Genomic DNA, 26,588 nt, shown 5'->3' with positions numbered 1-26,588 from the left:
GTCTCAAGCTCATCGATGTAGAGGCCAAAGAGGGTTGGTGATAGGGGACAACCTTGTTTGACCCCTATATGCTCAAGATCTCATCTGTCCAACTCGCGCATGTTAGAACTCTACCTGAGACTCTCTCATAAAGTGCCATGACTGCCCAGATGATCTCCTGGTCAAATCCCAGTGCCTGTAGGCGTGTGATGAGTCGAGCTCGAGGTACTATGTCAAAGGCTTTGCGGAAATCCACAAAGCAACAATATACCCTCTCCTTCCGTGATCTGGCCTCCTCTATGACACTCCTGAGTGTGAGTATGTGATCCATAGTCCCATGGTCTCGTCTGAAACCGGCATGACCCTCTGCTCTGAGCCCTCTCATCTCTGCGGACAGGCTGACTGACGCATCCAATACTGCTGCATAGATCTTGGACATCACATGTCCAATCATGATAGTCCTGTAGTTACTCAAGTCCATGGGATCCCTTGCCTTGTGGATGGGGTTGATGGTGTTGGGGGAAGCCAAGGCAAACAGCGTCATTGAATAGCTTTGCTAGGATCGGGGCTAACGTGTCGATCCCATATGCGATAAACTCAGTGCATAGCCCCTCGTGGTCCTTAGCTCGGCCATTGTGCAGTTTCAATGTCGCGTCCTTGACTCCCCCTCTGGTGAACAACATGCAAGTGGTGGGGCGAGGTGTGTGTATGAGATCTGGAGTAGGTTGGTGTGGGACATCATAAAGATGGCGTGCATACGTGTGTCAAACTCTCGTGTCGGGGAGGGGTGATGGAGACCTACGCTTAAGGAATCTCTGCCAAAATTCCTTAGAGTTGTTGCTGTACAAGATGTTCAGCAGCTCCTCCTCATTTCAACGAAGAAATGCCTGCTTCTTTCGACGTACGAGACGTCGGTACTTGCGCACCGTGTCTGGTGTGTTCGAGAGGTGACACCTGGAGTCAAGTCGGAGTTTCGGCGAAAAGCCTTGCACTCCGTATTGTACCAGTTGTTGGAGGGTACATAACCAAGAGGTGGTGGTCTAGTGGACCGTGTGGTGTGGGGAAAGACTTGGAGGGCAGCCTCGTGGAGTGTGCGACTAATCAGGGCAGCATGGTCCTCTCTGAGTGGTATGTGATCGATGTAGGTTAGGAGTCTATTTAGGTGTCCAGAGTAGGCAGGGGAGAGGTTGTGATCAAAGTGTATGTCGTGGTAGGTGCTGTGCGTCATATGTGGTGTGTGGTGTGGCTAAGCGTGAGGTGGCGATAGTGAAGAATAGGTATGTGTGATCAGCTCCTGGAGGGACTAGTGCTACGGTGAAGCCGGTGATACGTGAGGTGAAGGTAGGGGATCCCATGATGTAGTCTACTACACTAGTGTCCCCTCCATGTGGGAAATAAGTAAAACCACCTGAGGAGGGCCATAGGTCAAGCCCGTTGTAGATGATGAGATCATGCATCCTGCCCAGGTCAAGGAGCGCGTGTCCATATGGTGTAACAGGCCCGTGTCGGTCCGATGAGATCTTGGTCATACCTACTCCATCTAGGTCCATGTCTGGTAGCATAATAGAGTCGTCTAGGTCCATGTCTGGTAGCATAATAGAGGTTTATGTCAAACAACCTCCTGGATTTGAACTTTCTGGCAATGCACTTCAGGTTTGCGAACTTAACAAAGCTTTATATGGGCTGAAACAAGCCCCACGTGCATGGTATGCCAAGATATATGCATTCCTTGCAAGTAAGGGATTACATAATAGTCCCATGGAAACACCCTCTACATCAAGAAGGATGGGGGGGATATTTTGGTCATCATTCTTTATGTAGATGACATGTTGCTCACAGGGTCAAATGAGGATATAATTGCAGATTTTAAGGCTGAGTTGAAAGCTGAATTTGACATGACAGATTTGGGCATGTTAAATATTTATTTGGGGATCCAGTTAATACAAGACAAGCGTGGCATCGTTATGTCTCAATCAAGTGTGTGCAGAAGCTCTTGGATAGGTTCAACATGCATGATTTTACGCCTATAGCCACTCCCATGGAGCCGGGGCTGAAGCTTACTATGTATGATGCAGGTGAATCAGTGGATGTCACACATTACAGCCAGGTTGTTGGATGCCTCATCTACTTGTGCAATACATGGCCCGATATTCAGTATGCAGTATCTTAGGTGAGCAGATATATGCACAGCCCAAAGACAACACATTGGCAGGCTGTAAAATGCATCTTCAAATATTTGCAAGGCACAAAGTCTTTTGGCTTGATGTTTCCCAGGGGGGGTGACTTGTAGATGCATGCTTACAGTGATTCATATTGGGCTGGAGACTATGATACCAGGTAGTCCACTAGTGGTAATTGTTTCTTTTTGGGCAAAGCTTGCATTTCTTGGCTGAGCAAGAAGCAATCTACAGTGGCTACTTCCTCATGTGAAGCTGAGTACAGGGCAGCTTTCACAGCGACAGTTGAGTGTGTTTGGCTGCGATGTTTGTTCACTGATCTTCGTCTCATATTGGAGGGTCCTTCTCCAATTCTCATTGATAGTCAGAGTGCTATTGCAGTGGCAAAGAATCTTGTGTTTCATGCTCGCACGAAGCACATTGAGGTTCATTATCATTATGTTAGAGAGAAGTTGCATGCAGGGGAGATCAGTATGATCTATGTGTCAACACATGACAATGTTGCAGACATCTTCACCAAAGCACTTCCACGTGAGAAGTTTGAGGCATTTCGCAGTGCCCTAAGCTTATCTTCTTTTGGTGATTGATCACTACCTTGTACACCACATTGGTACTGCAGGGGGTGTTAGAATTATTATTATATTCTAGGCAGTGTGGCCAATGTAATGTAATTAGCGGGTTAGGGGCACTTTTCCCTCTTAGAGGTTTTTCCCCTTAACCACAATCTAATCTCTAACTATGGTTAGTGATTAGATAGGGTTTTGTTACTTAGACAAAACCCTCATCTCTTTTATTGTACTTCACTTCAGTTCACTCTCCATCTTGCTCACTCTCCATCTTGCTCACCTACGTTCAGCTCACTCTCCATCTTGCTTACTCTTGTTTGCTTCCCATTTTCTCACAGGGCTGCCACACGTAAATCCTAATAATTCGAATCACTCCTCCATGACTGTTAAGCACTTCTCTGCCTTACGTTAATCTGCATCTCCTGCCAACTATTCGTCATGCGCACTAACTCTACCTTGCTCACGGGCGATGGCAATCGTTATCTTCCTCCCAGCCAACTCTCAAGGATTTTACACGTATTTTCCACACACATATCTCGATATTTCCCTCTTACTTATCCTTGAGACCCACATCTCCCTAGATAGTTCTTGGCCACATGTTTACATTTTAGGCCCTTACTTAGATGCATCCTTTTTCGCCCCTCTCTTGGAGTTCCTTTAAAACAAATTGCCCCTTGGCAATTTTCACATTTAGATGCACCTAGGCCCAAGCCCTATTAGAACTATCTAGTCAATGCCATTACGCCCTCACCTAGGACCTTGGCAGTTACTTCTCTTGACCATTTAATTACGCACATTAATTATTACAAAAGTTGGTCATCTAAGAGAAAATGCCCACCGATCTATCCGAGGTCATGCTATCTCGACTAGAGCATAACATTCCTTCCCTCTTCAAGCATCAGCGTCCTCGATGATGAAATCTGGGAATGCTCTCCGTAACTGGTATACAGATTCCCAGGTAGCTTCCGATAGAGGCTGACCATGCCATGCAACCAACACCGTGGGTATCTTCCGATTTCGTATTTGCGCATTGTTCCTCGGTCCAGGATCTTTGTTGGTTTGCGCCTTGCAATATCCTCTATCTCCTGAAACAAAACCACACCTTCGATTAGTGAGTCACCTGTATGCAAAAATTTCTTTAAGCGCGAAACATGAAAAACCGGGTGCACCTTACACCCCTGTGGCAATTCTAATTTATAGGCTACACTGCCTATTCTCTTTAGAATTAACCACGGCCCACAGTATCGAGGTGATAACTTAGCACACTCTCCTGAAGTCAACGACTTCGAGTGCGAAGGAATTCTGAGAAAAACTTTTTCTCCTTCATCAAATACTCTTATAGACCGATTTTCATCCGCATATACCTTGGCTCTATCCATAGCCTGACGGATATTAGCTCTCGCAAGTGCTAGCATCTCCAGCATCTGAACTACAAAGTTCGCGGCACTAGGCACTTTCTGAGGTACTCCAACTATAGTTGGATTGGCTGGCCTATAACCATAGTTCAGTTCAAACGGACTGAACCCAGTAGATGAATGTTTCCTATCATTGTAGGCAAACTCCAACAATGGCAACCACTTGTCCCATGTATGTTGCCTTAATGACACATATGCTCTCAGCATATCCTCTAAAGTTTGGTTGACTCTCTCCGTCTGACCATCCGTCTCCGGATGATCCCCACTACTCATTCCCAACTCAGTCCTTAGTGTGTCGAATACCGCAGTCCAGAAATGACCGGTAAATCTGACATCTCGGTCTGACACTATGGATCTAGGCAATCCATGCAGACGAAATATATGTCTAATAAACAACTCCGCTACTTGCGGGGCACTAACAGACTCTCTAGTCGAAATGAAGTGAGCCATCTTGGTTAGACGATCAACCACCACAAGGATAGAATTATACCCTGCAGGTAGCCCTACAATAAAATCCATGGAAATGCTCTCCCACTTGCTTAGTGGTATTTCCAAGGGCTGTAAAAGTCCGGGTGGCTTCACCCGCTCGGCCTTACTTACCTGACACGAGAAACACCGTGTCACATATTCTTGAATATGCTTTTTCATCTTTGGCCAAAAGAAATCTCGCTTCACGAGATCATATGTCTTCTCGACTCCTGGATGTCCCGCACACGGGCTATCATGGCACTGTCGAATGACTCTCTGCCTGAGATCATTCTGACCAGGTACTACAAAAGTTTGGCCTTTTCTGGATGCCAGGTCATCCTTTTCATTTTCCCCGGGTTTTAACACATGAGCTTTAGGCCACAAGCTCTGGACAAACTCGTCCACTTTTTGAGTTTCTCTTATCTCGGTCATTAGAGCACTCTCTAATACCGTGAAACTCAGGTTGTGCATAATGCGAGACAACGCATCAGCTACCTTATTGTCTTTTCCTCTTCGGTACCGAATCGTTAGATTAAACTCCTGCATGAGCTCTGCCCACCTAGCTTGGCGGCCCCTCAAGTCAGGCTGTTTACAGAAATGTTTCAGAGTATCATGATCCACATCCACATAAAACTCTGAACCATACAGATAATGCCTCCATGTTTTCAAAGCATGGATAACAGCATACAACTCCAATTCATGAGTTGGCTAATTCCTTTGAGAGGGAGAAAGCTTCTTGCTTTCAAAGGCTACTGGCCTTCCCTCTTGAAGGAGGACTGCTCCTACCGCAATGCCACTTGCATCGGTTTCTAGGAACAACGGTTTCTGGGGATCAACTATTTTTAACACCGGTCCTGAGACCACAGCTTGTTTTATGGTGTTAAAACTTTCTTGTTGATTCTGTCCCCAAATAAAAGGTACTTTATCTGAGGTCAGATCAGTCAATGGCGATACTATTTCGGAATATCCTTTGATATGCCTTCTATAAAACTGGACAAATCCCAAGAATGATCGCAGCGCGGTCAGACTCTGAGGGATTGGCCAAGTTAGTATCGCAGCCACTTTCTTCGGATCCATTTCTACCCCCTGTGGAGTAATTATGAATCCTAAGTACTCAAGCCTAACCATACACAGTATAGTTTTCTTTTTATTCACGTAAAGACTGGCTTTCCTTAAAGTACTGAACACTATCCTTAAGTGTTCACAATGCTCAGTAACACTTTTACTGAATATCAAGATATCGTCAATAAAATGTACTACGAACTTTCCGATATACGGACGTAGTAAATCGTTCATAAGCATGACGAAGGTCGCTGGAGCATTGGTAAGTCCGAAGGGCATTACCAAAAACTCATAATGACCAAACCTGCTTCTAAAAGCGGTTTTATGCACATCCTCGGCTCTAATCCGGATCTGATGATAGCCGCACTTAAGATCTATCTTGCTGAAAATCACGGCTCCATGTAATGCATCTAGCAAATCATCAATCCGAGCCATCGGATACCTGTGCTTAACAGTGATATTATTCAATGCTCTGTAATCTATACAGAGGCGAAACGTATCATCCTTTTTCCTCTTTAATATCACTGGTGAAGCAAAAGGTGAGAAACTTGGTTGAATCTGCCCCAACTTGAGGTATTCTTCCAGTTGCCTACGCATCTCTGCTTCTTCAGTAAAACTCATTCTATAGGGAGGTCTATTTACAGGTTCTGCCCCCGGGATCAGTTCAATCTTATGCTGAACTTTCCGCTCTGGAGGTAACCCATAAGGTAGTTCATCCCTAAAACATTCAGAGAACTCCTCTGTTATAAGATTAGCCAGCTTGGCCATCTCACCACTTTGCGTAACATCAGTGCTAGTCGAAGAATCATCCACCGACTCTACCGATGCTGTGCAAAGGTATAAAAACTCTACTTGAGCCTTTCTGATTTCCATCACGGAAACCAACGGTCCCTGAGGTATATCTTTTTCACCTCGCAAGACATAAAGCACATCATTCATCTTGAATTGATATACGTGCTTTTTCCAATCAATGGCTGGATTCTTCCTAGAATGCCACGCCATTCCCAGGGCTATATCTGCATGAGTAAGCTTGGTCATTTCAAAATCAAGCTTCTCAGCATAGTCCTGAATTCGAAGCTCCAACTGGGTAACCCTTTGGTCCCATACTTCAGTTGAACTTCCATCTGCCATCCTGACTGTATACGCATAGTCAGATGGACTTGTCTTTAATTTCAGGGCTTGTGGATCATCGTGAAAGCATGATAACCTGAAGCCTCACAACTCGAGCCCAATCCATCTCTGATAGATCAAGCCCTTAACAAGGGCCGCCTTACATACCTGCAGGTCGAACCAAAGGGTCGAAGAGGAGAGACTTGGTTTGAGAGTCTTGGAAGTGAGAATGAAAGGATCGTCACTTGAGTCTGGCCAGTGCAGCGTACCTGCTACTTAGTCGAGCCTGTAGTGCTGGTTGCATCGCAAAACTCGGGCCGGAGAACAGGACCCTTAGGTAAGTGTAGGATGCAACTACCTCCACTGGCAATCCATCCAAGGTAAAGTGCTCTCTGTGCATGGCTGCCCCGGATGTATTGAAAATCGTGACTTTGGTTTTACCAAGGTTGACCTTCAAGTCATGTGTCTGTCAGAAAGTGTGGAGTGCTACAGTCGCTCTATTGAGAAAGATAGCAAGACCACATCATCTAGAAGTATCTGAAGCAAGGATGTACCTAGAGAGCAACCAGTCCCTCCTAGGGTCGCAATAAAGGTCTCAAGCTCATCTATGTAAGGTCCAAGCAAGGTTGGTGTAATGGACAACTTTGTTTGACCCCAATGGTGCTCATGATCGCCTTCGCCCACGCACCAGTCCGAACCCTACCCGAGACTCTCTCATAGAGTGCCATGGCTGCCGAGGTGATCTAGTGATCGTATCCCAACTCTTGTAAGCGTCTGATGAGTCGGGCTCTTGACACTATGTCAAAAGCCTTGTGGAAATCCACAAAGCAACAATATACCCTCTATCTCTGTGCCCTGGCCTCCTCAATGATCCCCCTGTGTGAGTATATGGTCCATGGTCCCGTGATCTACCTGGAAGGCTGCCTGTCCCATGGCTTTGAATCCCCGAAGTTCTGTGACTAGGCTAACCTCTGTATTGAGTATTGATGCATAGATCTTGGACATAACATGTCCAATCATAATGGTCATGTAGTTTTCAGAACTCATGGGATCTCCTGCCTTGTGTATGGGTGTGATGGTGTTAAGGGCCCAAGTGTGTGGGAAGCCTGTGCAAACTACTTCATTGAAGAGCTTTGCTAAGATCGCGGGGCCAAGGTATCTATTCCGTATACAATGGATTCAGTGTGTAGGCGCGCATGATCTTTTGCTTGGCCATTGTGAAGCTTCTAGGCTGCGTTTTAACACCACCATCGGTTGTGAAAAACATGCATGAAGTGGGGGATGGTTCATGTGAGAGACTAGGTGGTGGCTAGTTAGGGACATCATACAATGTGCGTGCATAGGATCGCCAGGTTTTGATGTCTGTGAGAGGAAATGGGGCTCTCCGCTCGAGGAACCTCTGCTAGAAGTCTTTAGAGCTACTAAACAAGATGTTTAACTCTTTGTTCCTGCTGACAAAAGCATGCTTCTTCCAGTCAACCAGGAGGTGGTGCTCGCATATTGTCTCTACCTGTCCTGAAAGATGATGCTTGGTTTCGAGTCGAAGTTGTTGGCGTAAAGCCTTACACTCATGATTGTACCACTATTGCAAGGTAATGAACCTAGAGGTGGAGGGCATATGGATTGAGTGGTGTGTGGGAAAGTGTGTAGGACAGCCTCATGGAGAGTCGTGTGATCAAGGTGACTTGATGCGGTACGTTGTCAATGTCTCTGAGAAGGTCGGAGAGGCAAGCGGAGTACACAGCTGTTAGTGTGTGGTCAAAGTGTATGTCATGGTAGATAGTGTGTGTAAATGATGGCATAGTGTGTGATGTAGGCAGTGGTGTGGAAATACTAAAAAATAGATAAGTGTGATCTGCTCCTGGAGGTGGTGATGAGATAGAGAAATTAATAATGTGTGAAGTGAAGGCAGACGATCCCATGAGATAGTCAACTACATTGGGCCTTCCTCCATGGGTAAAACAAGTAGACACTTGAGGAGGGCCTACGACTCAGGCCATTATAGATGAGAAGATCATGTATCATGCCCATGTCTAGTAGTGCATGCCCATAAGTTGTGACTGGGGTCGGCCCGTCTGCTTGTGGAGAGTCGAGACATCGCAGCCTCATCTAGATCAACATCTAGTATTAGGATAGAATCATCACGAAAATCCAGAAGTGATACCTGGCGTATATGGGTCGTTGCGTTGAAGTCTCTAACAAGGAGAATTCCCTGCGGCTAGAAAATTCCATGATGTTCGGGTTGAGGGCTGCGTATGGCGAGGTCTTAGCCTCCTCGCGTAGGTCCGTGGCGAAATGTGAGGTTCGGGGGGGGGTAATAGATTGTAATAGAGATGCTCACGGGGAAGTTGTCCGATCCAAACCCATAGGAACCTGGCATGTGGATCTCGTTTCTCGATAGAGATCGTCCTGACCAGAAATGATCGATATAGCATTCACACTTCTCCTACTCCTCGGACTCCTGTCTCCTAGGTCTCATCTTGATATGTTGTCTCCCATGTACATCCACTGACTATAGGCAAAGGGCGCTCTGGACTCTGGTGTGTCTGTGTAAAAGGCTATGTCGTGACCTGTAAATGTTTCAGAGAAATTCCTTGGATCTGACCATTAAGTACCGTTGCAGTTCCAAACACTGCAGCTCAGGGTCTTGGTGCTCTGAATCACGTAGGCCCCACCCCCCTTTGTAGGAGGGCCACCAGATGCTTGTCGTGGAATTGTCAAAAGTAGAGTAAGGCATAACACACAAGTTGGACTCCCTCTCAAGCAGCCATGCATAGAGAGAATTTCACGCTGGACGGACTACCTTTGGAGGTTGTTGCATTCTATGCATACTTGGGGGTTCTTTTCTCTAGCCCGATTTTTTTAATGTGACCAATGATGCAGGCTTGACTGAGCAGGGGATACGCTGTGCTGCCTAGACTTGAGCGGCAATGCTTTCACTCTCATTTTCAGGATCCCTGGACCAAGTCTCTTCTATTCGACTCCTTGGTTTGCCGCGCGGTCATGCATGGCAGCCCTTGTGTTAGAAACGAGAGTGTGAGAGCAAGAGAGCTGAACGTAGTGCTTGCAATAGAAGAAGTGACTAATACAAGAAGTGGGATGGGTTTTGTATAAGTGACAAAACCTTATCCTTCACTAACCGTAGTTAGTGAACTACCTGTGGTTAGGGGAAAAAACCTCTAAATGAGGGAAAAGTGCCCCTAACCTACTTATTACATTACATTGGTCACTGGTGAATTATAATAATAATTCTTTTTTTTTTGGCCGAAAAAACAGTGCTGATTATATTACTTCGAAAAAACAAGATACATGACGTCAGTTTTGCAGCTGACGGGGCTGCGTTCACAAATCGGACGCAGCCCTAAATGGAAACAGAAAGCTCTCTCTCACGGAGGGATCAGGCGGGTGTGAATAAACAGCCAGAGAGGTGGTGAATAGCGCCACTGAAGGCCCTGAGAAGTATGCTCGAAGAACAGGCCCTGCGTATCCCAATCTCGGAGGAAACGTCTCCGCTTCTCCCGGCCAGCCCGGGAATCTCCCTGTATCTAGTCCCACTGGCCTCTGAGTGTGTGTGTAATCTCACACCAGATGTCGGTCATGACCTGGGCAGTCGAAAGAGAGGTGCCACCGAGGATCTGCGTGTAGCGCGAGGTCCAAATGTGCCATCGAGCGATGCTGCTAATAATCTCCCAGACTGGTTGCCTCTCCTGAGATCCTGTGTCCGCCTCTGCCAGGTGCGGCGGGATGCCCTCGAGCGGCCCCCAAGTCCCCTGTGTGATAAGGAACATGGGGTCCTGCGGGCCTGCCTCGAACAACTGATGAAAGCCAGGTGTGGTGTTGCACCAGCAGAACGCGCCCCAGGTGATCAAACCTAGCTCCGGTGCTGCGCGAGTAAGGATCCCGAAGGTCCACCTCCACACTTCCTGGGCGCGAGTGCAGCTCCACAGGCAGTGTTTTGGTGACTCCTCGTCCTCATGACAAATCTGACAAAGTCCATCCTGGCCAATCTGCCGCAACCAGCTCCCCACTGGAAGACCCTTGTGGGCGAGTAGCCAAAGGAAGTAGGAGATCTTCCGCGGCCGCCAGCTCTCCCACAAGGCCTTCCAGAAGGCTTGCAAAAATAGCCTGGAGATACCCTGAGCATACCAACTGGGCCGCTGGGTGGGCGGGCGGCTCTGCATCCTCCCAAGAACTCTCCTGCCCAATGTCGTGCTATAAGCGAAGAAAGGGGTCGGCCCCTGGCCTGCCACAACCTCTGGCCATCTCCACTCACCTGGGTCCCAATCAAGCTCTGACAAGGCCCTCCCCTCCCAAAGCCAGAGTCGCCATAATTGCAGCTGATCCTGCTCTATACTAGGATCGATCTGCCAAACCTTCCCCACGAGGCCTACGACCCGAACCCTCTGCCACGGGAGAAGGGGGTCAATGAGCACACCCTCTCTCCTGAGTCGGCCGTCCCCCAAAACCGCAAAGAAGGAAACAGAGGTGTCGTCCATCCGGCCTGCAACCACCAGTGGGATGCCACGGGGGGTGAACTGTCCAAGCCAACGGTCATCACCAGGCATGAGTATCTGCATCTCGGGTGGAACCAACCAACCGGCAGGAATCGCTCCGTCTATCTCTGTGCGTCTCGCTTGAGCTCCACGGACACCTCCAGCTGCGGCTGCTAGAGCAACGGTCTCCAAGTGTCTGTAAGTGTCCCTCCAAACTCGAAGGGACCGGGCTGGCCCCCGCATCCAACCGTCCCACAGGATATGTGACCTCTCCCCCAGCTGAAGGCCCAAGGTATCTCTGACCTGATCGTTCCAGATGAGCGGCTGGCGGTCGATCTCCTCTTGACAGCTAGGAGGGGACTGGAGGAGACTGAGACGGAGTCGCCTCCAAACCATGAGAAGGCTGCGAATGAGCGGGGAGCGGGGGTGAGTAAGCGGTGCAGAGGTGAAGATCCACCGGAGGGATGGTAGCCACTCTCCACCTCGGCGTGGGACGCAAGAACTGATCCCCTGCTGAAGTAACATCTTCCACGTCTGCCCCCCCGGGGTCAAACCGCGGATAACTAACTTGCCCAGCAGGGCGTGACTCTGAAGCTCAGTGTGAGAGCAAGAGAGCTGAACGTAGTGCTTGCAATAGAAGAAGTGACTAATACAAGAAGTGGGATGGGTTTTGTCTAAGTGACAAAACCTTATCCTTCACTAACCGTAGTTAGTGAACTAACTGTGGTTAGGCAGAAAAACCTCTAAAATGAGGGAAAAGTGTCCCTAACCTACTTATTACATTACATTGGTCACTGCTGAATTATAGTAATAATTCTAACACCTTGTTGGGGACTCGATTTATGAAAGACGGTTTGGGCTCGAGTGTTTGAGAAATCTGGGGCTTGTAGCCAAAGTAGGTGAACATGAATTTGTTAACTGATGTGTGCGTTCTTGTACTCTGGCCTAGTCCTTGCGTTGCATTGGAGTCTCCACCATGCACATAAGCCAAAAACAACTAATGAAACGGAAACTTTCTCTAGTTGATCAATGTCAACTCTCTTTCACCGAGTAGAAATATGAAAGGTATCTTTATTTTTTGGGATAAGTACAATTCTGTGACACTAGATGGAAGCTAATCTCAGCAAAACATCAAGGCTAAGATCACTATGATCAGTAAATAGGCACCATTCTACTTCTTAGGCTCTGTAACACATAAATTCCACATAATAATGGTTGGTCTAGCAGGTCTAGTTAATATAAATAACCAGATCCCTTGTTAGAACCTTTAAAGCTTAGTAAGTTAGAAACTTGTAAATCTACCTCTTGGAGTGCACACAAGTGAATAACATTACCTATAACAAGAGATAACGCATATTCTCTAATTGCTATGAAAGTTATTCCAGGAAAGGCAAGTGCTTGTATGCATGCATATCGTATAATTTACATCCATTGATAGTGATGATAACATTATATGCACTAGTTATATTTTTTGAGCATTTAACAGCCCTTGTTTGAAATCTCAAACTATACTCAATGAAGGTTATTGCAGGAAAGGCAAGTGGTAAAAAGTTGCTATCTCCTACTGATATAAATGTGCGGCCAATGATGGAAGTTGTTCGCGGGGCAGTCTTTGATATTTTGCAGGTTTTTTTTTTTCAACCTGAATTTCATTTGATGTTCTGTTTCTTGTAACTCGTCTGAAGGTGACAAAAGGTTATTTTGATTGATGCTGTGCCTATTGAAGTTATCGTGAATGCTTTCTTGAACTTTTGCAAAGTTTTTGCAGAGTGTATGAATTCCTGTGTTGACTTTCAGGCGAGATTGCATGGTTATAGGAGTCTGTCTTCAGGCAGATGGCTAGATCTGTACAGTGGTACTGGTTCAGTTGGTATTGAAGCTCTGAGCAGGGGATGTGCCTCGGTAGTGTCTCCTCCTTCCTTTGTTTGAACCATTTTCTGTTCAGTATTTTCCAGGCAAATATGACTTCGTTTATCAATTGTTTGAATTTAATGGAAGTACCCAAGGTGGAAGCATGTGTGCAAGTCATTCGTCTTAGCACTGACACATAATCCTAGAGTTATTCTGTACAAGTTGATTACTGCCATTGAGCCTCAAATGGACACTTGAGTTTTGTTGGTAGTGTTTTCTACACAAAATTTTTATTAGAAGGTGAAAATTGCTTGCATACTGCCACAAATGTTTTAAACTCTGTCATAGTGCGAATGGGACAGCTGGACATCACATCTGATTGTGTTGGGAAAGCTTCATGTCAGGAGTGACGTCTTTCTTGACTAACTCTTGCACTTAAAGCACATAAAATATGCTGCCTCAATTTGGATGCCTAAATCAAGCATTTTTTAGGAATACTATCAAGGTGAAGACCATCCCTATGTTTCACAAATATAGGGCCTACAAAAATTATAAAAATGTGGCAAATATTTCAAAAAACACTAAAAAAGAAAAAGCAAACCAGCAGAAAAGCAAAAGGGCTATATAAAGCAAATCAAAAGACAAACGTGAGAAAATCTGTTACTGTTTTTTGTTTGCCAATATCTTCAGGTATCAGTGTCTTTTTTTTCAATGAAAAGAACCTCTATTAAGTATGAAAAAGCCCCAAGAGCAGTGCTCAAGGCAAGAGTACATCATGGATATCGTCAGCAGAAAGAGTAAAGCCCTACTCATCAAAGGTAGGGTGTGAAGTAAATCAGTTTTGGTGTCTGATGCCTTAGGATTTCCTATGCGAGGTTGATATGATTAGCTTTGGTCCTTGTGAGGTATGGGAAGGTAGATTTATGGTCTTTTTTGCTCCACTTTTAAGCTTAAATTAAATGTAGTTTTATGGCAAGGTCCTTTTGTCTTTCAAAGACTTTAATAAAAACTTTGTGTGTGTGTGCGCGCGCGCGTACGGGGAGCAGGCATGTGGGTCTACTTGCAGATCCCCTTAGAGTACTAGACATGGACCCAGTTGAGCTTGGGATAGTGAGACACTCTAAGGATGCACCACAAGTGACAGGGTATGGGAGACACCTATTGGAGATGCGAGTAGTACATGATTTGATCATATGTAATAGTCTCCAGAGATGGCCACTATCTGGAGGGCGGCTTGCACATGGAGGACGGGAGAGGGACAAGACAGTGGACTACTTGATGGGTTCCGTAGCTTGGAGTACCACAACCATCATGCCGATACACAAAGAAGGGGTTCCCATGTACACTAAGAACTACCGCACTCTCATGATTGGCCACACAGTGGCCAAGGTTTATGGATCAATATTAGAGAGTGGTCAACTCCTCCACATATACACAAGGATAGTGGGCTTTTTTGACAGGCTAGCCCTTGATTTCTCATCAGATCAGGCAGAGTTTGCCATGACACCACTCGAGATTGATGCCATCTTCCAAGTTAGTGACATATCTTCACTGGATTGGGTTTTGCCTAGTTGGAGACTACCAAGGTTGGCACTAGAGTTATCTAGACGCCTTGCCAAAAGAGAGGTTAGTACAGCTTGGTAGGCAAGTATATCATATGGTTTGTCATTCGGGGTATTTAGATGGACTGCCTTCCCTTCTTCCAATACAGTTTGGATGCCCCATCTCCCCTAATCCTGCAAGATCTTACATGACATCAACCGTATCATTTGATTGGATCTATTCCAGCTCTATACATCACGGACTTGGGGGGGGGAGGGGACCAGGAGTTCCCAATCAGGCTCTAGTTCCAATATCATACTTCTTGAGAGTATCAAAGGATGAGATTATTAGACAGACCCAAATATTTGGAGGGCAGGCGGGTCTCACACGCATTGAGGATTGCCATCGGACAGATGCATGTCGTGTCCCATGGGTTGAGGATCGAAACAGGGTGAGCCACAGACATGCGGAGAGAGGAGCAGATCTGCAATTTATGCACAATAGCAGAGGTGGAAATAGAGGCACATTTTTTATGTACTTGTCCAGTCTCCTATGAGATCCAAGGACGTATCATTGTCTCTTTTAGGAGGGGTGGGATTCTAGCAGAGGTGGAAACAGAGGCGCATTTCTTATGTACTTGTCTAGTTTACTATGAGATCCAAGGACGTACCATTGTCTCTTTTAGGAGGGGCACGATTCTAGGCCACTCTCATTTGATTCACTTTCATGACTAGGTCTGCGTTGGTCACTATTATGTGATGGAGATGTCGTGACACAGAGAGACCCTATTGTGGCAAATTAGACGGTAGGAGGTGACAGTGCCACAGAGATAGAGGCAGATTGAACATAGTGACACCACGCTCCTCGCAACAACGAGAGACAACTCGACAGGTACAGATACGAGGTGTTTTCGCATCTCACAGGAGTGCCACCGTGGCACCTGGCTATGTATTTTGAGTACTAGTTTTGAGTTTTTTGAACTTCTTAGCATAGCATTTAGTAAGGGCCCTAGCGAGCCCTTTGCCTCAGCTCACAATGGCTTGTATGAATTACTCTTAGATTATACTTTGTCTCATAGGCCCGTGACGCCTCTCTCTCTCTCTCTCTCTCTCTCTCTCCCTCTCTCTCTCTCTCGCTTGGAGCCATACATGACTTGATCATATATAGTGGTCTTCATAGATGGCCATCATCTGCTGGCCTCACCTGTTTCCCACATGGAGGGGGAAGTAGTACGGTAGACTACTTGCTCGGCCCACTAGCATTGGGCCCATGGATAGATGATTTTATGGTGCCACCTCCTCCACTTGGAGCTGACCACTCATATCTCACTTTCTGCATATCGGTCGCCACGCCGGCCATGAGGAGGGCCCCTCCACCACCCGCTCGTGTCCAGATTCATTTTGACCGTGCTCTTGACCCGCTGTACATGAGCTACCTAGCTTCCAAGCTTCTAGCACTACTTGGCAACGGGATGGACCTTGCACATGCATCAGACACTCTCACATTGGTGATACAGGATGTTGCCGCCATATCCTTTCCCACAACAAGATCTGCACGTGTTCCAGATGGGAGGATGCCCCAAAATCCATGGTTTGATGATGAGTGCAGAGAGATGAGAGCCCACCTTACACGTGAGATAGCACTGGGACATTTGACTCCACCAGAGGCACATTGGATCTCACACCGAGTGACACAGCGTAAGAAGCGGGCTTTCCTCATGCACAGGATGGATGAGGTGATCAATTCTTTTCACAGAGGAGATCCTACCACGGAATGGGGACTCCTATCAGAAGGAAAGTCACATTCCCATCATAGAGCCCACAGTTTGGCACACATATGCATGCTCCTTATATGATGTCCTAGGTCAGGTACCACTTGATATGTCCTCTATGCCCAGGCCCACCACATGCCATTTGTTTACTCCGCGGAATATAGACAAGGCATCACCCTTGACGTAGCACACCGGATCCAGAGATCGAGGAGACCAAGCCCTCCCCCACGTCGCGAGACAGCTCGACAGACATAGATACGAGAGCTTCTTACATCTCATTAGAGTGCTACCAGGTTACCTGGATATATGGAACTTGAGCACATACTAGGAGTGCTAGCCCTGAGCGCCTGACACGCTCTTGTTACTTTGCTACTCTAGTATTTTGTTCACTAGCTGAGCATGTTAGCATTTTGGCTTTTGCTTTCAGTTTTTCAGCTTTTAGTTCTTAGGAAGGGTCTTAGTGAACCCTTTGCTTCAGCCCTCAGTGGCTTGTATGAGGTACTTCTTGGATTCGCACTTTGTCTCATAGGCCTGCGAGGCCTCTTGCAGACATTAATATATCTTTCTTTTCTTTCTCTCTCTCTCCTTATATCCTCTTCGGTGTAGGGGTTGCAGAGAGATGTGGAGGCATTAGAGGTGTTCTAGAGTGAGAGAGTCCTGACGGTCGACCTTGGGAAACCCAGTCCTTCTCTCTGTCCTGTGATGGTTTGGCCATCCCATGCTGCTCTTTGATCTGTCGCAGTAGTGTCTCCCTGTGCCGACGCATCTCCATCAAAAAGAGCGTGATATAGACCTGGTCATGGAAATGGATCAGTCGTGATAAAGGGCCGAAGCCACTCTCCTCCAATCAAAGACAGTGGTAGCGCCCCTGGATCTCATAGTAGGCTCGGCAAACACAAAGAAAATGCTCCTCTGTCTCAACCGCCCCTAGCGTACATAGCGTGCAGATCCACTGCTCTCTGGTATACGTGCTGCTCTCCCAGCCTCGCTCAGCTATTGTTGTGACCAAACCCGCATCAGACCAATGGCAATCCTCAATGCATGGGAGACTCGTCTGTCCTCGAGATACTGGGGTCTGATGATGAATCCCTCCTTTGATACGCTCAAAAAGTGGTCGCGGTAGAACTGGGTCTTAGTGAGGAGCTCCGACATACGTTTCGATCGCTATATTGACTTCATACCCCTACTAGAGGACCGTGCTGCCCTGATCACCCACTCACTACACAAGGCTGCCCTTCATGCTTTCCCTCACACCACTCACTCCACCCGTCCACCACCACCTAGGATCGTACCTTGTAATAGCTGGTACGATGATGAGTGCAAGGCTTTACGCTGCCAGCTCATATTCGAAACCAAAAACAACCTTCCGAATGAACTGGAGACGCTACGCGAGTATCGTCGATTGGCACGCAGGAAGAAGCTAGATTTTGTTCGCCAGAATGAGGAGGAACTACTAAACATTCTGTTTAGTAACAACTCTAAGGACTTTTGGCAGAGATTTCTAGAGGGGCGAGTCTCCCTCACCACTCACAGCAGACACTCAGATCTGGTATAACTAGGCACACACGCTCTACGATATCCCAAATCAGTGAGCTCCTGACTTTCACATATACCCCCTACCTCTTGCACACTCTTTACTAAGGGGGGAGTGAAGGATGCCGTAATGAAAGTTCATAATGGCTAAGCGAAGATCATGAGGGCCTATGCACTGAATTCATTGCATATGGGATTAATCTCCTAGCTCTATTGATCTCAGCGAAGCTCTTTAATGAAGCAGTTTGTTTGGGGTTTCCACGCACCTGGACTGTTAACACTATCTCACCCATCCACAAGGCAAAGGATCCCATGAGCCCAGAGAACTACAGGACCATTATGATTGGATATGTCATATCCAAGATTTATGCATCAGTGCTTGATTTTGAGGTCGGTCGATTCGGAGAGTGCCGGGGACTTAGAGCAGCGTGAGAGACTAGATTTCGACGCGATCATGGGACCATGGATGACATTCTCACACTCAGGTGTATCATCAACGAGGCGCGGGCACCCAAGCAGAGGGTTGGTAAAACCAAGGTCATGATCTTCAATACATCTCGAGCCGTTATGCACCGGGAGCAGTTCATGTTCGACGGGTCGCCTGTTGAGATTGTTTCGTCATACATATATCTTGGGGTTATCGTCTCTAGACCTAACTTCACAATGAGACACGTGATGCATGCCCGGTTGAGCAGGGGATACACTTCATTGGCCAGATTAGAGAGGCAGTGCTTCCGCTCACACTTCCAGGATCGGCGGACCAAGGCATTGGTGTTTCACTCCTTGGTCCGTCTAGCGAGGATGTACAGCAGCCCTTGTTGAGGGCTGGATCTGTCAGATAGAAAGTGGGCTTGTGTGGAGTGGCTATAGATTCTCATGCTATCACGGATGATCTACGGTAAGCCGTCCGTCCCTCACCAGATCATTCAAGCTGAGTTTGGGTCATCCCCACTACAGCTGGATGCAGTATTTTGGGTTATCACCTACCTATACCGGTTCAGGGGGTACGGGGATTGCACTTTTGGACGCACAGATTACCATGGCTAGCATTGTCCTCTTCTATGGCACTATCAGCAGCAGCAGGTGACCAGAGATGTTGGTATGTACTCATAGAGAGATGGTTTGAGCGACTGGGACTCCACATGGATAGACTCCGTCCCTTCCAGTATAGCATCGACGTGCCGTTCTCTCCTCTCCTGTCACACGAGGTCAACCGGGTGAGGATCTTTTACAGCTACACACATTCTGGACCTGGTTGGGATCGAGCGAGCTTCCAGAGAAGCTTAGCTTCTACAGGGATCATTATTTACATATTACAGAGGACGGTTTTATTGACCCACTAGGATATACACAGATCCACTTAACCCACTCACTGAGGATCTCTATTGGGCAGTTTCGGGTCTCTTCATATAGACTACGCATTGAGAGTGGCAGGGCAGAGGGTCTACCTCGAGAGAGGCGCATATGCACATTATGTGACATACATAAGGTCGAGTTAGAGAAGCATTTCATTTTCAGGTGCACAGTTTACTATGAGATGCAAGGACGCTTCTACTGCCTCTTCAGAGACAGTTCTGGGATGTTATTCCGATTCTCTCCTATCCAGACTAGAGATGTTGGCGGCTTTCATCCATGAGGCAGTCAGGCACCGCAAATGTCTTCTTCGATCACGGAGGCAATAGCATACCTCCTCCTTGGTAGACCCTTCTCAGAGCTCGATCAGGGAGTTCTTCAAGCCAGAGCATGTGAACCCCCTTACTACGAGGCCCGGACATGATTGGGATCTAGAGCTAGCCACACGACAACTCAGACAGAGGGTTGGCGCACAAATTAGACTTGGGGATGTCCCCTCTCTGTTTAGACTCTGTTTAGAGTCGAGGCTCAATCGACAGGGGTCACTGTAGCCCTTGTTAGGCGCAGAGCTATGACCAGGAGACGACATAGGACCATGCCCGTGAGCAGCCGACAACACTCTATCGTCGACTTCATGCTTCTACTGTCTCATCCACTCGGATGACTTGATGATGATATTGATGTGTAGTCGATCACTTTGACATGACTGTGTAGTACTTAGCACTAGCTTTTTGCATCTTGCATTTGTGTGGATGCTCGTTTAGTAGCTCCACCCTCACAGCTTGTTTGTATCAGGATTCTCACAGTGGCATAGACCCCTCAGTTGTTCTGAAGACTTTAATAAACTCTCTCTCTCTCTCTTCAGTCCTGCATTGACTATGTCCTGCACAGTTCTCTAGCATGGGTTAGGATGCTCGTTTAGTAGCTCCACCCTTTGCTCCATTGTATCAGGTTCTCTCTCTCTCTCTCTCTCTCTCTCTCTCTCTCGTCCTGCATTGACTATGTCCTGCACAGTTCTCTAGCATGGGTTAAGATGCTCGTTTAGTAGCTCCATCCTTTTACTCCATTGTATCAAGTTTTCTATCAGTCTCATAGACCCATTGGTCTTAGACTTTAATAAACTCTCTCTCTCTCTCTCTCTCTCTCTGTCCCTCCCCGCACGCACGCATGTTCTTTATCCTCTCTCTCTTTCCCGGGGGCCTGCCCTTTGCTTCCCTCCTTGGGAGGGCCTTCCACATTCACCTATATCATCTTGCTTGCGAGGCCAGATCTTTCACATTGCAACCATGCTGCGCAATTTGGTCTTTGATTTGTCAACGCTTACGCTTGTCTAAGGTTTTAGAAGCCTATAGGTCATTTGGGTCATGCAAGCTTGAGGACGATGTTGAGGGTTGGTAAAGGGTCGTGCAATGATCATCTATTTGATGGGAAGGTCATAGATGTTGCAGGTCTGCCACCTATAGAAGCTTTACAGTTGTCAATGCACTACAAGTTGTCATGTGCAACCTTGATGGGCATGTTACACATTGAGAACTTGCAAGTAGTCATCCGTACAGCGGGAGCTTGCAACTCTATGGTACTATTGCAAATAAAAGTGTGGCAAAAACTCATCCGATAGACAATGCAATCCTTTTGGATTGGTCAAAACTGGGTTGCAGAATGAGTATCCATAGAAAAGCTTGTCATGGAAAGTGACTCAATTTTGCAGTGCCCTCAATGGTTGGCAAAATGAGCTCAATCCTGTAAATCCACTTTGAAGGCAAGTGTAGATGAAAAGGTGGACAAAAATAGAGTGCAAACAGTGAATTCCTAAAGATATTTCAACTGTCCCACTTTATGTCTTTGCATTTTAATATGAAACCATGTAATTTGTCGCTACAACATAGCAAGGGGTAGTTAATGGATGGCACTCGAGTGCAATGGAAGATGCTTTCAAGGGAGTGCCTATGCTCGAGAGTCTAGCCTCTTTGAAGGGGCTATTCTTCCTTTTAGAGTCACGCTCACTTAGGAGGATAGGAACAAGTTGGAGCTTCCTCGATTCAAGGAATTGTGCCTTGAATACGCCACCTCTTGCGCCCCTTGTGCCCCTTCCATCTTTCCTTTGCTCCCTCTCACCGCCTGTTTCTATCTTCCACTCTCACCTCACCCCACCCGGGTTCCCTTGGCTCATTTTGGGCACTTCTCCAGCCTATTTTTGGGGGCCTGCATTCTGTTTTTATTTTCTTCCTGAAGCTAGGAGCTTGGGCTGTCGTAAATGCCCAGCCCCTCCCTCTTGCCACCCTTAGGTTGGTCTTGTTGGTTGCGCCACCTCTTCATGTTTGTTGTGGACTGAGGGATCCTTCGCAATATTTGAGCCAATGCTTATTAGCTTGGTCCCTCCTTGGAAAGCCTTTTTCCATCTAAGCTGTTTGTAGGCGCTAAGGTGGGCTCTTTGCTCGCATCGTGCTGTTCACAGCCCTGCTTTGGGGCTGCCTTCCAACAAGCAGGCTGAGTTTATCTATCCCATTTTAGCCACACCTTCGTCGAGTGAGGGTTTGTCCTAGATGGTTTGGAGAGTTGCTGCGCACCCCCCCCCTTCCCCCGTTCAAAAAAGGGGGAAAAACCAGGTTTCTCTCCCCTTCCTTTTCCTCTTTCTTTGCAAAGCTAGCAGGGGTGGGTTCTTGTTTGACTTGGGGATTGTACTCCTAGTGTAGAAATGCCCAGGTGAGGATGGTCTGTCTTTGATGTTCTTTTGCTGCTTTAGGATCATGTTCGCATTCCCTTGCATTTGGCTGTTCAAGAGATCTTCGGCTTAGGGATACCTCCTAGTCGCTTGCTCAACGTTGGATTTGCTTCATCTCAAAAGGGGGGATTGAGCTGACATTCGTGAGTGGTGCACCCAATCACATTTTTGGACACTGCCTATAAGATCTTAGCCAAGGTTTTGAGCTTGAGGCTCCATCCATACCTCTTAGACATGCGGGCATGTTTTTTTTCAAGAGAAGAGCATCCTAAAAATCTTCAATTTTCGGGAAGTAGTAGGTTGGGCATGGAAGGAGCACCTCTCTCCCTACCCTTCTACTGGATTTTGAGACATGCTGGATTGGATGTTCTTGAGGGGCACCATGCGGAGGTTGGCCATTTCGGACCAGTGGGTGCAGGGGATTTCCGCCATATAGTAGGTAGTTCCAGCCAAGTTCTCATTGGGGGCTCATAGGAGAGACCTTTTGACTTTTCAGCTTAGTGCAACACGGCTTCCTTCTAGCCCCCTTCCTCTTTCTTTTGTGGTAGAGGTGTTGGCATATTTCCTCTGGTCATAGGTGGCTGGTTTGATGGGTATATGCCTCTCAATCTGGCAAGAGGAGTTGCGAGGAAGAGGTTATAATCCTATTCATGGAGGGCTCATTCGCGAGTATAGAGAGGTTAGACTCTCTCTAAAGGTGTACTATATGGCATCATAAGCCAAAATTGATTGGAACAAGTTTGTTGGTTTCAGCACTATCTAACGGGCTCTAGGAGGTGTATATTGACATTAGGATTCTACGGGGGCAAAATCCATCTGTAGGGGCAGATGGCAATATGCCTCAATTGTTAGTTGGGACTGGTTGGATATTTCACCAGCATAGTGGATCGCCCTAGTGTTAGAGAGTGTATGGCATATACTCCTGTACTTGAGCTTCGCTAGACCATCATTGGCATGGACAACGTTGTTGGTGAACTAGGTCCTTTTGGTGATGGCCTGGTACATCGGCTCATGTTGGTGCTTTCCTAGGGGGTGCTTGGTGCAAAGCACTTGGGCTATACCGGGATGACACACGTTATAGGAGCGAGTATTCTTGGAAGCTCATTGTAAGGGATCTAGCTCTCTTCGTAGAGCCATAGAAGCTTTTACTACTATAGGGGCTTCTAAGGAACACACCTTGCAAAGGAGGATAGCAGCAACAATCTCACCGATGGATCTGAAGACAAAGGCCCCTGTTACAAGGAAGGGGTCGCCACTAATGTGGAGCTTGATGAGAGTGTGGTGGCATCTCTTAGTCAACCTCATTCGAGCCAGCCCCTAACATAGAGATGGAATGGAATATTATGTTTTTTCTTGCATAAACTGTGGTCTTCCTTTGATATATGTGTTACTTACATTTGAGAGATGAAAGCTAGGATCCATTCTCCTAAATAACAATCTTGCTATTGCATGTGTGTGGAACTATGAGAGGGGCTGTCATCATCCTCTAAGGGGCATTAACCAAGGAGCATTTACTTTGATCTTCAATTGTACTCCATCAAGTTGGAACAACACACTAGTTTGTTTTAGGATACCTTGAAGAAGGTGCTTTGTTGTCGCCCTTTTACTACCCTTATAAAGGGGCTTCCTTCATATGGCTTAGTTTATGAGTTTCTCACCTCACGTAGTCTACGATGACTGACTTGAGTTTTCACCAAGCTAAGTCCTACCATCCTAATCAAATACAAGTAAAGTGGGTGGCATCTATGTCATTAGTTTGGTTGTTTTGTGCAATTCAAGTACTACAAGTTTTCTGGTCTTTGTCAATGGGGGTGGATCGGGTTAGTGAAACCCAAATTTGAGCAAACCCCTTCGTGCATCTCCTTTTCTAGTGTTTGCATGGCTTAGTCTCAAAAGAGGTATCGTAAAGTATGCTCATTTAGATTTCCTTGTTCATGTGCTACGTGCATCCCATAGTGGTTTTGAAAATGAACTTCTTGTCTTTCTTTTGATGCTCTATAAAGAGATGTCACTAGCTACCATCAATGTACTTACATGTGACCTAGTTGTTGCTGATGAGTGAATCTACTTGTTGCTGCTGCTAATTGTTCCTATCACCAAGTTCATTCCTAGTAAAATCTCACCTTACTGGTAGATCATGTCATATGAGCAAAGTTTGGGGGGAAGTAAATTGGTTAGCAACCTATTAAATAGGGGTAGAAGACAAACTCAGAATGTTAATGCAATCTAAGGTAGTTAACTTAGTAAAGTGACGGTGCTGTTTGATGGTCACTTGTGACCTAGTCTATATAAAAGGCAATACGGCATAATTTACTTTTAGAGGATCAGTCAGGTTGGAAGGAAGATGCTTTGAAGAAAACCAAAGCTTTTAAGTAAATAATCTAATTAAGAAAACATAAGTATCTATGCCACCTAGCTACTTCACAAAGCAGACCTAAGGTTCCTGTATCTAGTTGATTGAAATGTGGCAGTCAAGTGGTTTATGTAAGTGACCTCAAGGCACACTGGGTATTCTTAAAGGAGGAATTGAAGTAATTTATCTGATCTCAAAGGCATTTCTTTTCGTTATGTCCTTTTGACAAAGCATGTCATCCCTGATGGAAAAACTCTGATCATTCATGGCAACCATCATGCTCTTCACCATGTCTCTAAGACAAATTTCTTAGAAAGCGGTACGATATACTGGCTGCTGCTCCCCGCTCCTCCTGCTGCCCTCCTTCCTGCTCCCCTCCTTGCTGCCCCCTCCCTCCCCTCCTTGCTTCTCCTCCCTCCCCTCCCCACCTACTGCTCCCCCCGCCTCCCCCCCCGACTCCCCTCCCTCGCTGCTGCAGCCCCCCCCGCCCCCGCCGCTCTCTGCCTCCTCCCCTGCGCGCTGCTTCTCCTCCCTCCCCTCCCCCCTACCTACTGCTCCCCCCGTCCCTCCCCCCCCCCCCCCCCCCCCCCGATTCCCCTCCCTCGCTGCTGCAGCCCCCCCCTGCGCGCTACCTCCTCCCCCACGTGCTGCCTCCTCCCTCCCCTCCCCCCTACCTGCTGCCCCCCCTGCCTCCTCCCCTCCCTCTCTCCCCTTCTCTACCTCCCGTGCTGCTGCCAGCCCCCCCCCCTGCCCCGCGCTGCTGCCTGCCTGCACGTCCCCCCCCGCTCTTTCTTTGCTTCCCCCCCCCCCCCTCCCCCTCTCCTCCACTCCTCCTCTCCTCAATCCTCCCTTCCTCCTCTCCTCTTGCTGCCCCCCCTCTCTCTTTGCTGACTCCTCCTCTCCTTGCTCATTCCTCTCTCTCCCACCTTCCTTTCACCCTCTCCCTTCATCTGGAGTACCCTATTCTCTTTAGGGGTCTCCTGGGCTTCAGGAAAGCGGACGGAGTTCTTCTTTGTGTTTGAGTCGGCCTTTCCCACCCCGATTGACGAATGGGTTCCCATTCAGTCAATCCGTTACCGCCCACACCGTCCGCGAGAACCGTCACTTTCTCAAAAGACGAGCTGCAGCAGTTGCAAAAGGATTTGGAACATGAGTGTTCCACGACTCTCTTCGCACGCATCCATGGCTCCCACCCCTCCAGGTCACAAGCTAGTGTCTCTTTCTATGGATAGAGGGAAGGGGTCTTACATTCTATCCCTGCTTCGGTAGGAATCCTTCGTACCCCCTCCCCAGGACTGGCTTAGCGGAACTCCTTTTCCTCTCTGGAGGACCTCTCTGACCTCCCAGATGATGATTTTGTACCTTCCACTTTTAGAGAGCCAGTTATCGGCATCCCTTTTGAGAGATCTTTCTCTCTCTCACCTGTGGACTTTCCTCCCCTTGGACCTCGTGTGTATGGCAAGAGGTCAGCTCCGGTGGAGGGTTCTTTTTCCGCCACCAGGTCGGGTAAGGTATTCCAACCCGCTTCCTCCTGCCGATGAGGATAGCTAGTTGGAATATACAGGGATTGGGCGGCATCCCTCATCGCCATCACAGACAGCTGATCAGGAATCAGCTCCATCCAGGTGTTTCAGGTGGTTCCCCAGACATTCTTTTTCTTTAGGAACACAAACTGGATGTGAGAGATTGCTCCAAGTCAGGTAAGCTGCTTTCAGGCCGGACTTTTTGGCTTCCTACCTTGGGAACCAGAGGAGGTACATGCATATCAGTTTCAGATTTCATTCTCCCTCTGATCATTGGACACGGTACCATAACCCCCTCCAGGGCCCAGTGGGTTTTACTTCTGATTGACGGACGTAAGGTTGGTTTCCTCAACCTCTATGCTCCGAACGATAGAGGGGACTATGTTCTGTTTTGGAAAGAGTTGCTCCCGTGGGCTGACATTGCAGATTCGTGGATTCTTAGAGGTGACTTCAACATGGTTGAGGGACCTTCTAATAAGCAAGGGGGCAGAGAAGGTAGTATTCATTCCCTCGAAAGAGCAGCTTGGGATGCCTTCTTGTTCAGGTTCAGTGGCAGAGATGTTTGGACAGATGATGCATTTCATGTTCAGTCTCAGTCACTTTTGTTTTCATGGTCGAACCATAGGGTGCAAATGCCTATCCATGCTCGGATTGACAGATTCTATGTGGA

The 26,588-nt window shown here is 47.3% G+C and overlaps 1 protein-coding gene across 3 annotated transcripts in view; it reads left to right on the top strand.

Annotated features, from left to right (window-relative positions):
- Nucleotides 1-26,588, top strand: part of LOC147891901 (methyltransferase) — a 111,277-nt gene that overhangs the window by 55,144 nt on the left and 29,545 nt on the right. For all 3 annotated transcript variants that reach the window (XM_087388428.1, XM_087388427.1, XM_087388426.1), the window contains 2 exons: nt 12,792-12,896; nt 13,068-13,172. In XM_087388428.1, coding sequence (XP_087244554.1) covers nt 12,792-12,896; nt 13,068-13,172 — 210 coding nt within the window. The remainder of the gene's footprint in view (nt 1-12,791; nt 12,897-13,067; nt 13,173-26,588) is intronic.

The sequence above is a fragment of the Dipteris shenzhenensis genome, chromosome 17 (assembly GCF_047967505.1).
Source record: "Dipteris shenzhenensis isolate YYH24624 ecotype China chromosome 17, Dip_SZ_1.0, whole genome shotgun sequence".
Classification (NCBI taxonomy): domain Eukaryota; kingdom Viridiplantae; phylum Streptophyta; class Polypodiopsida; order Gleicheniales; family Dipteridaceae; genus Dipteris; species Dipteris shenzhenensis.
The sequence above is the reverse complement of the archived record's forward strand: the minus strand, read 5'-3'. Positions and strand labels throughout refer to the sequence as shown.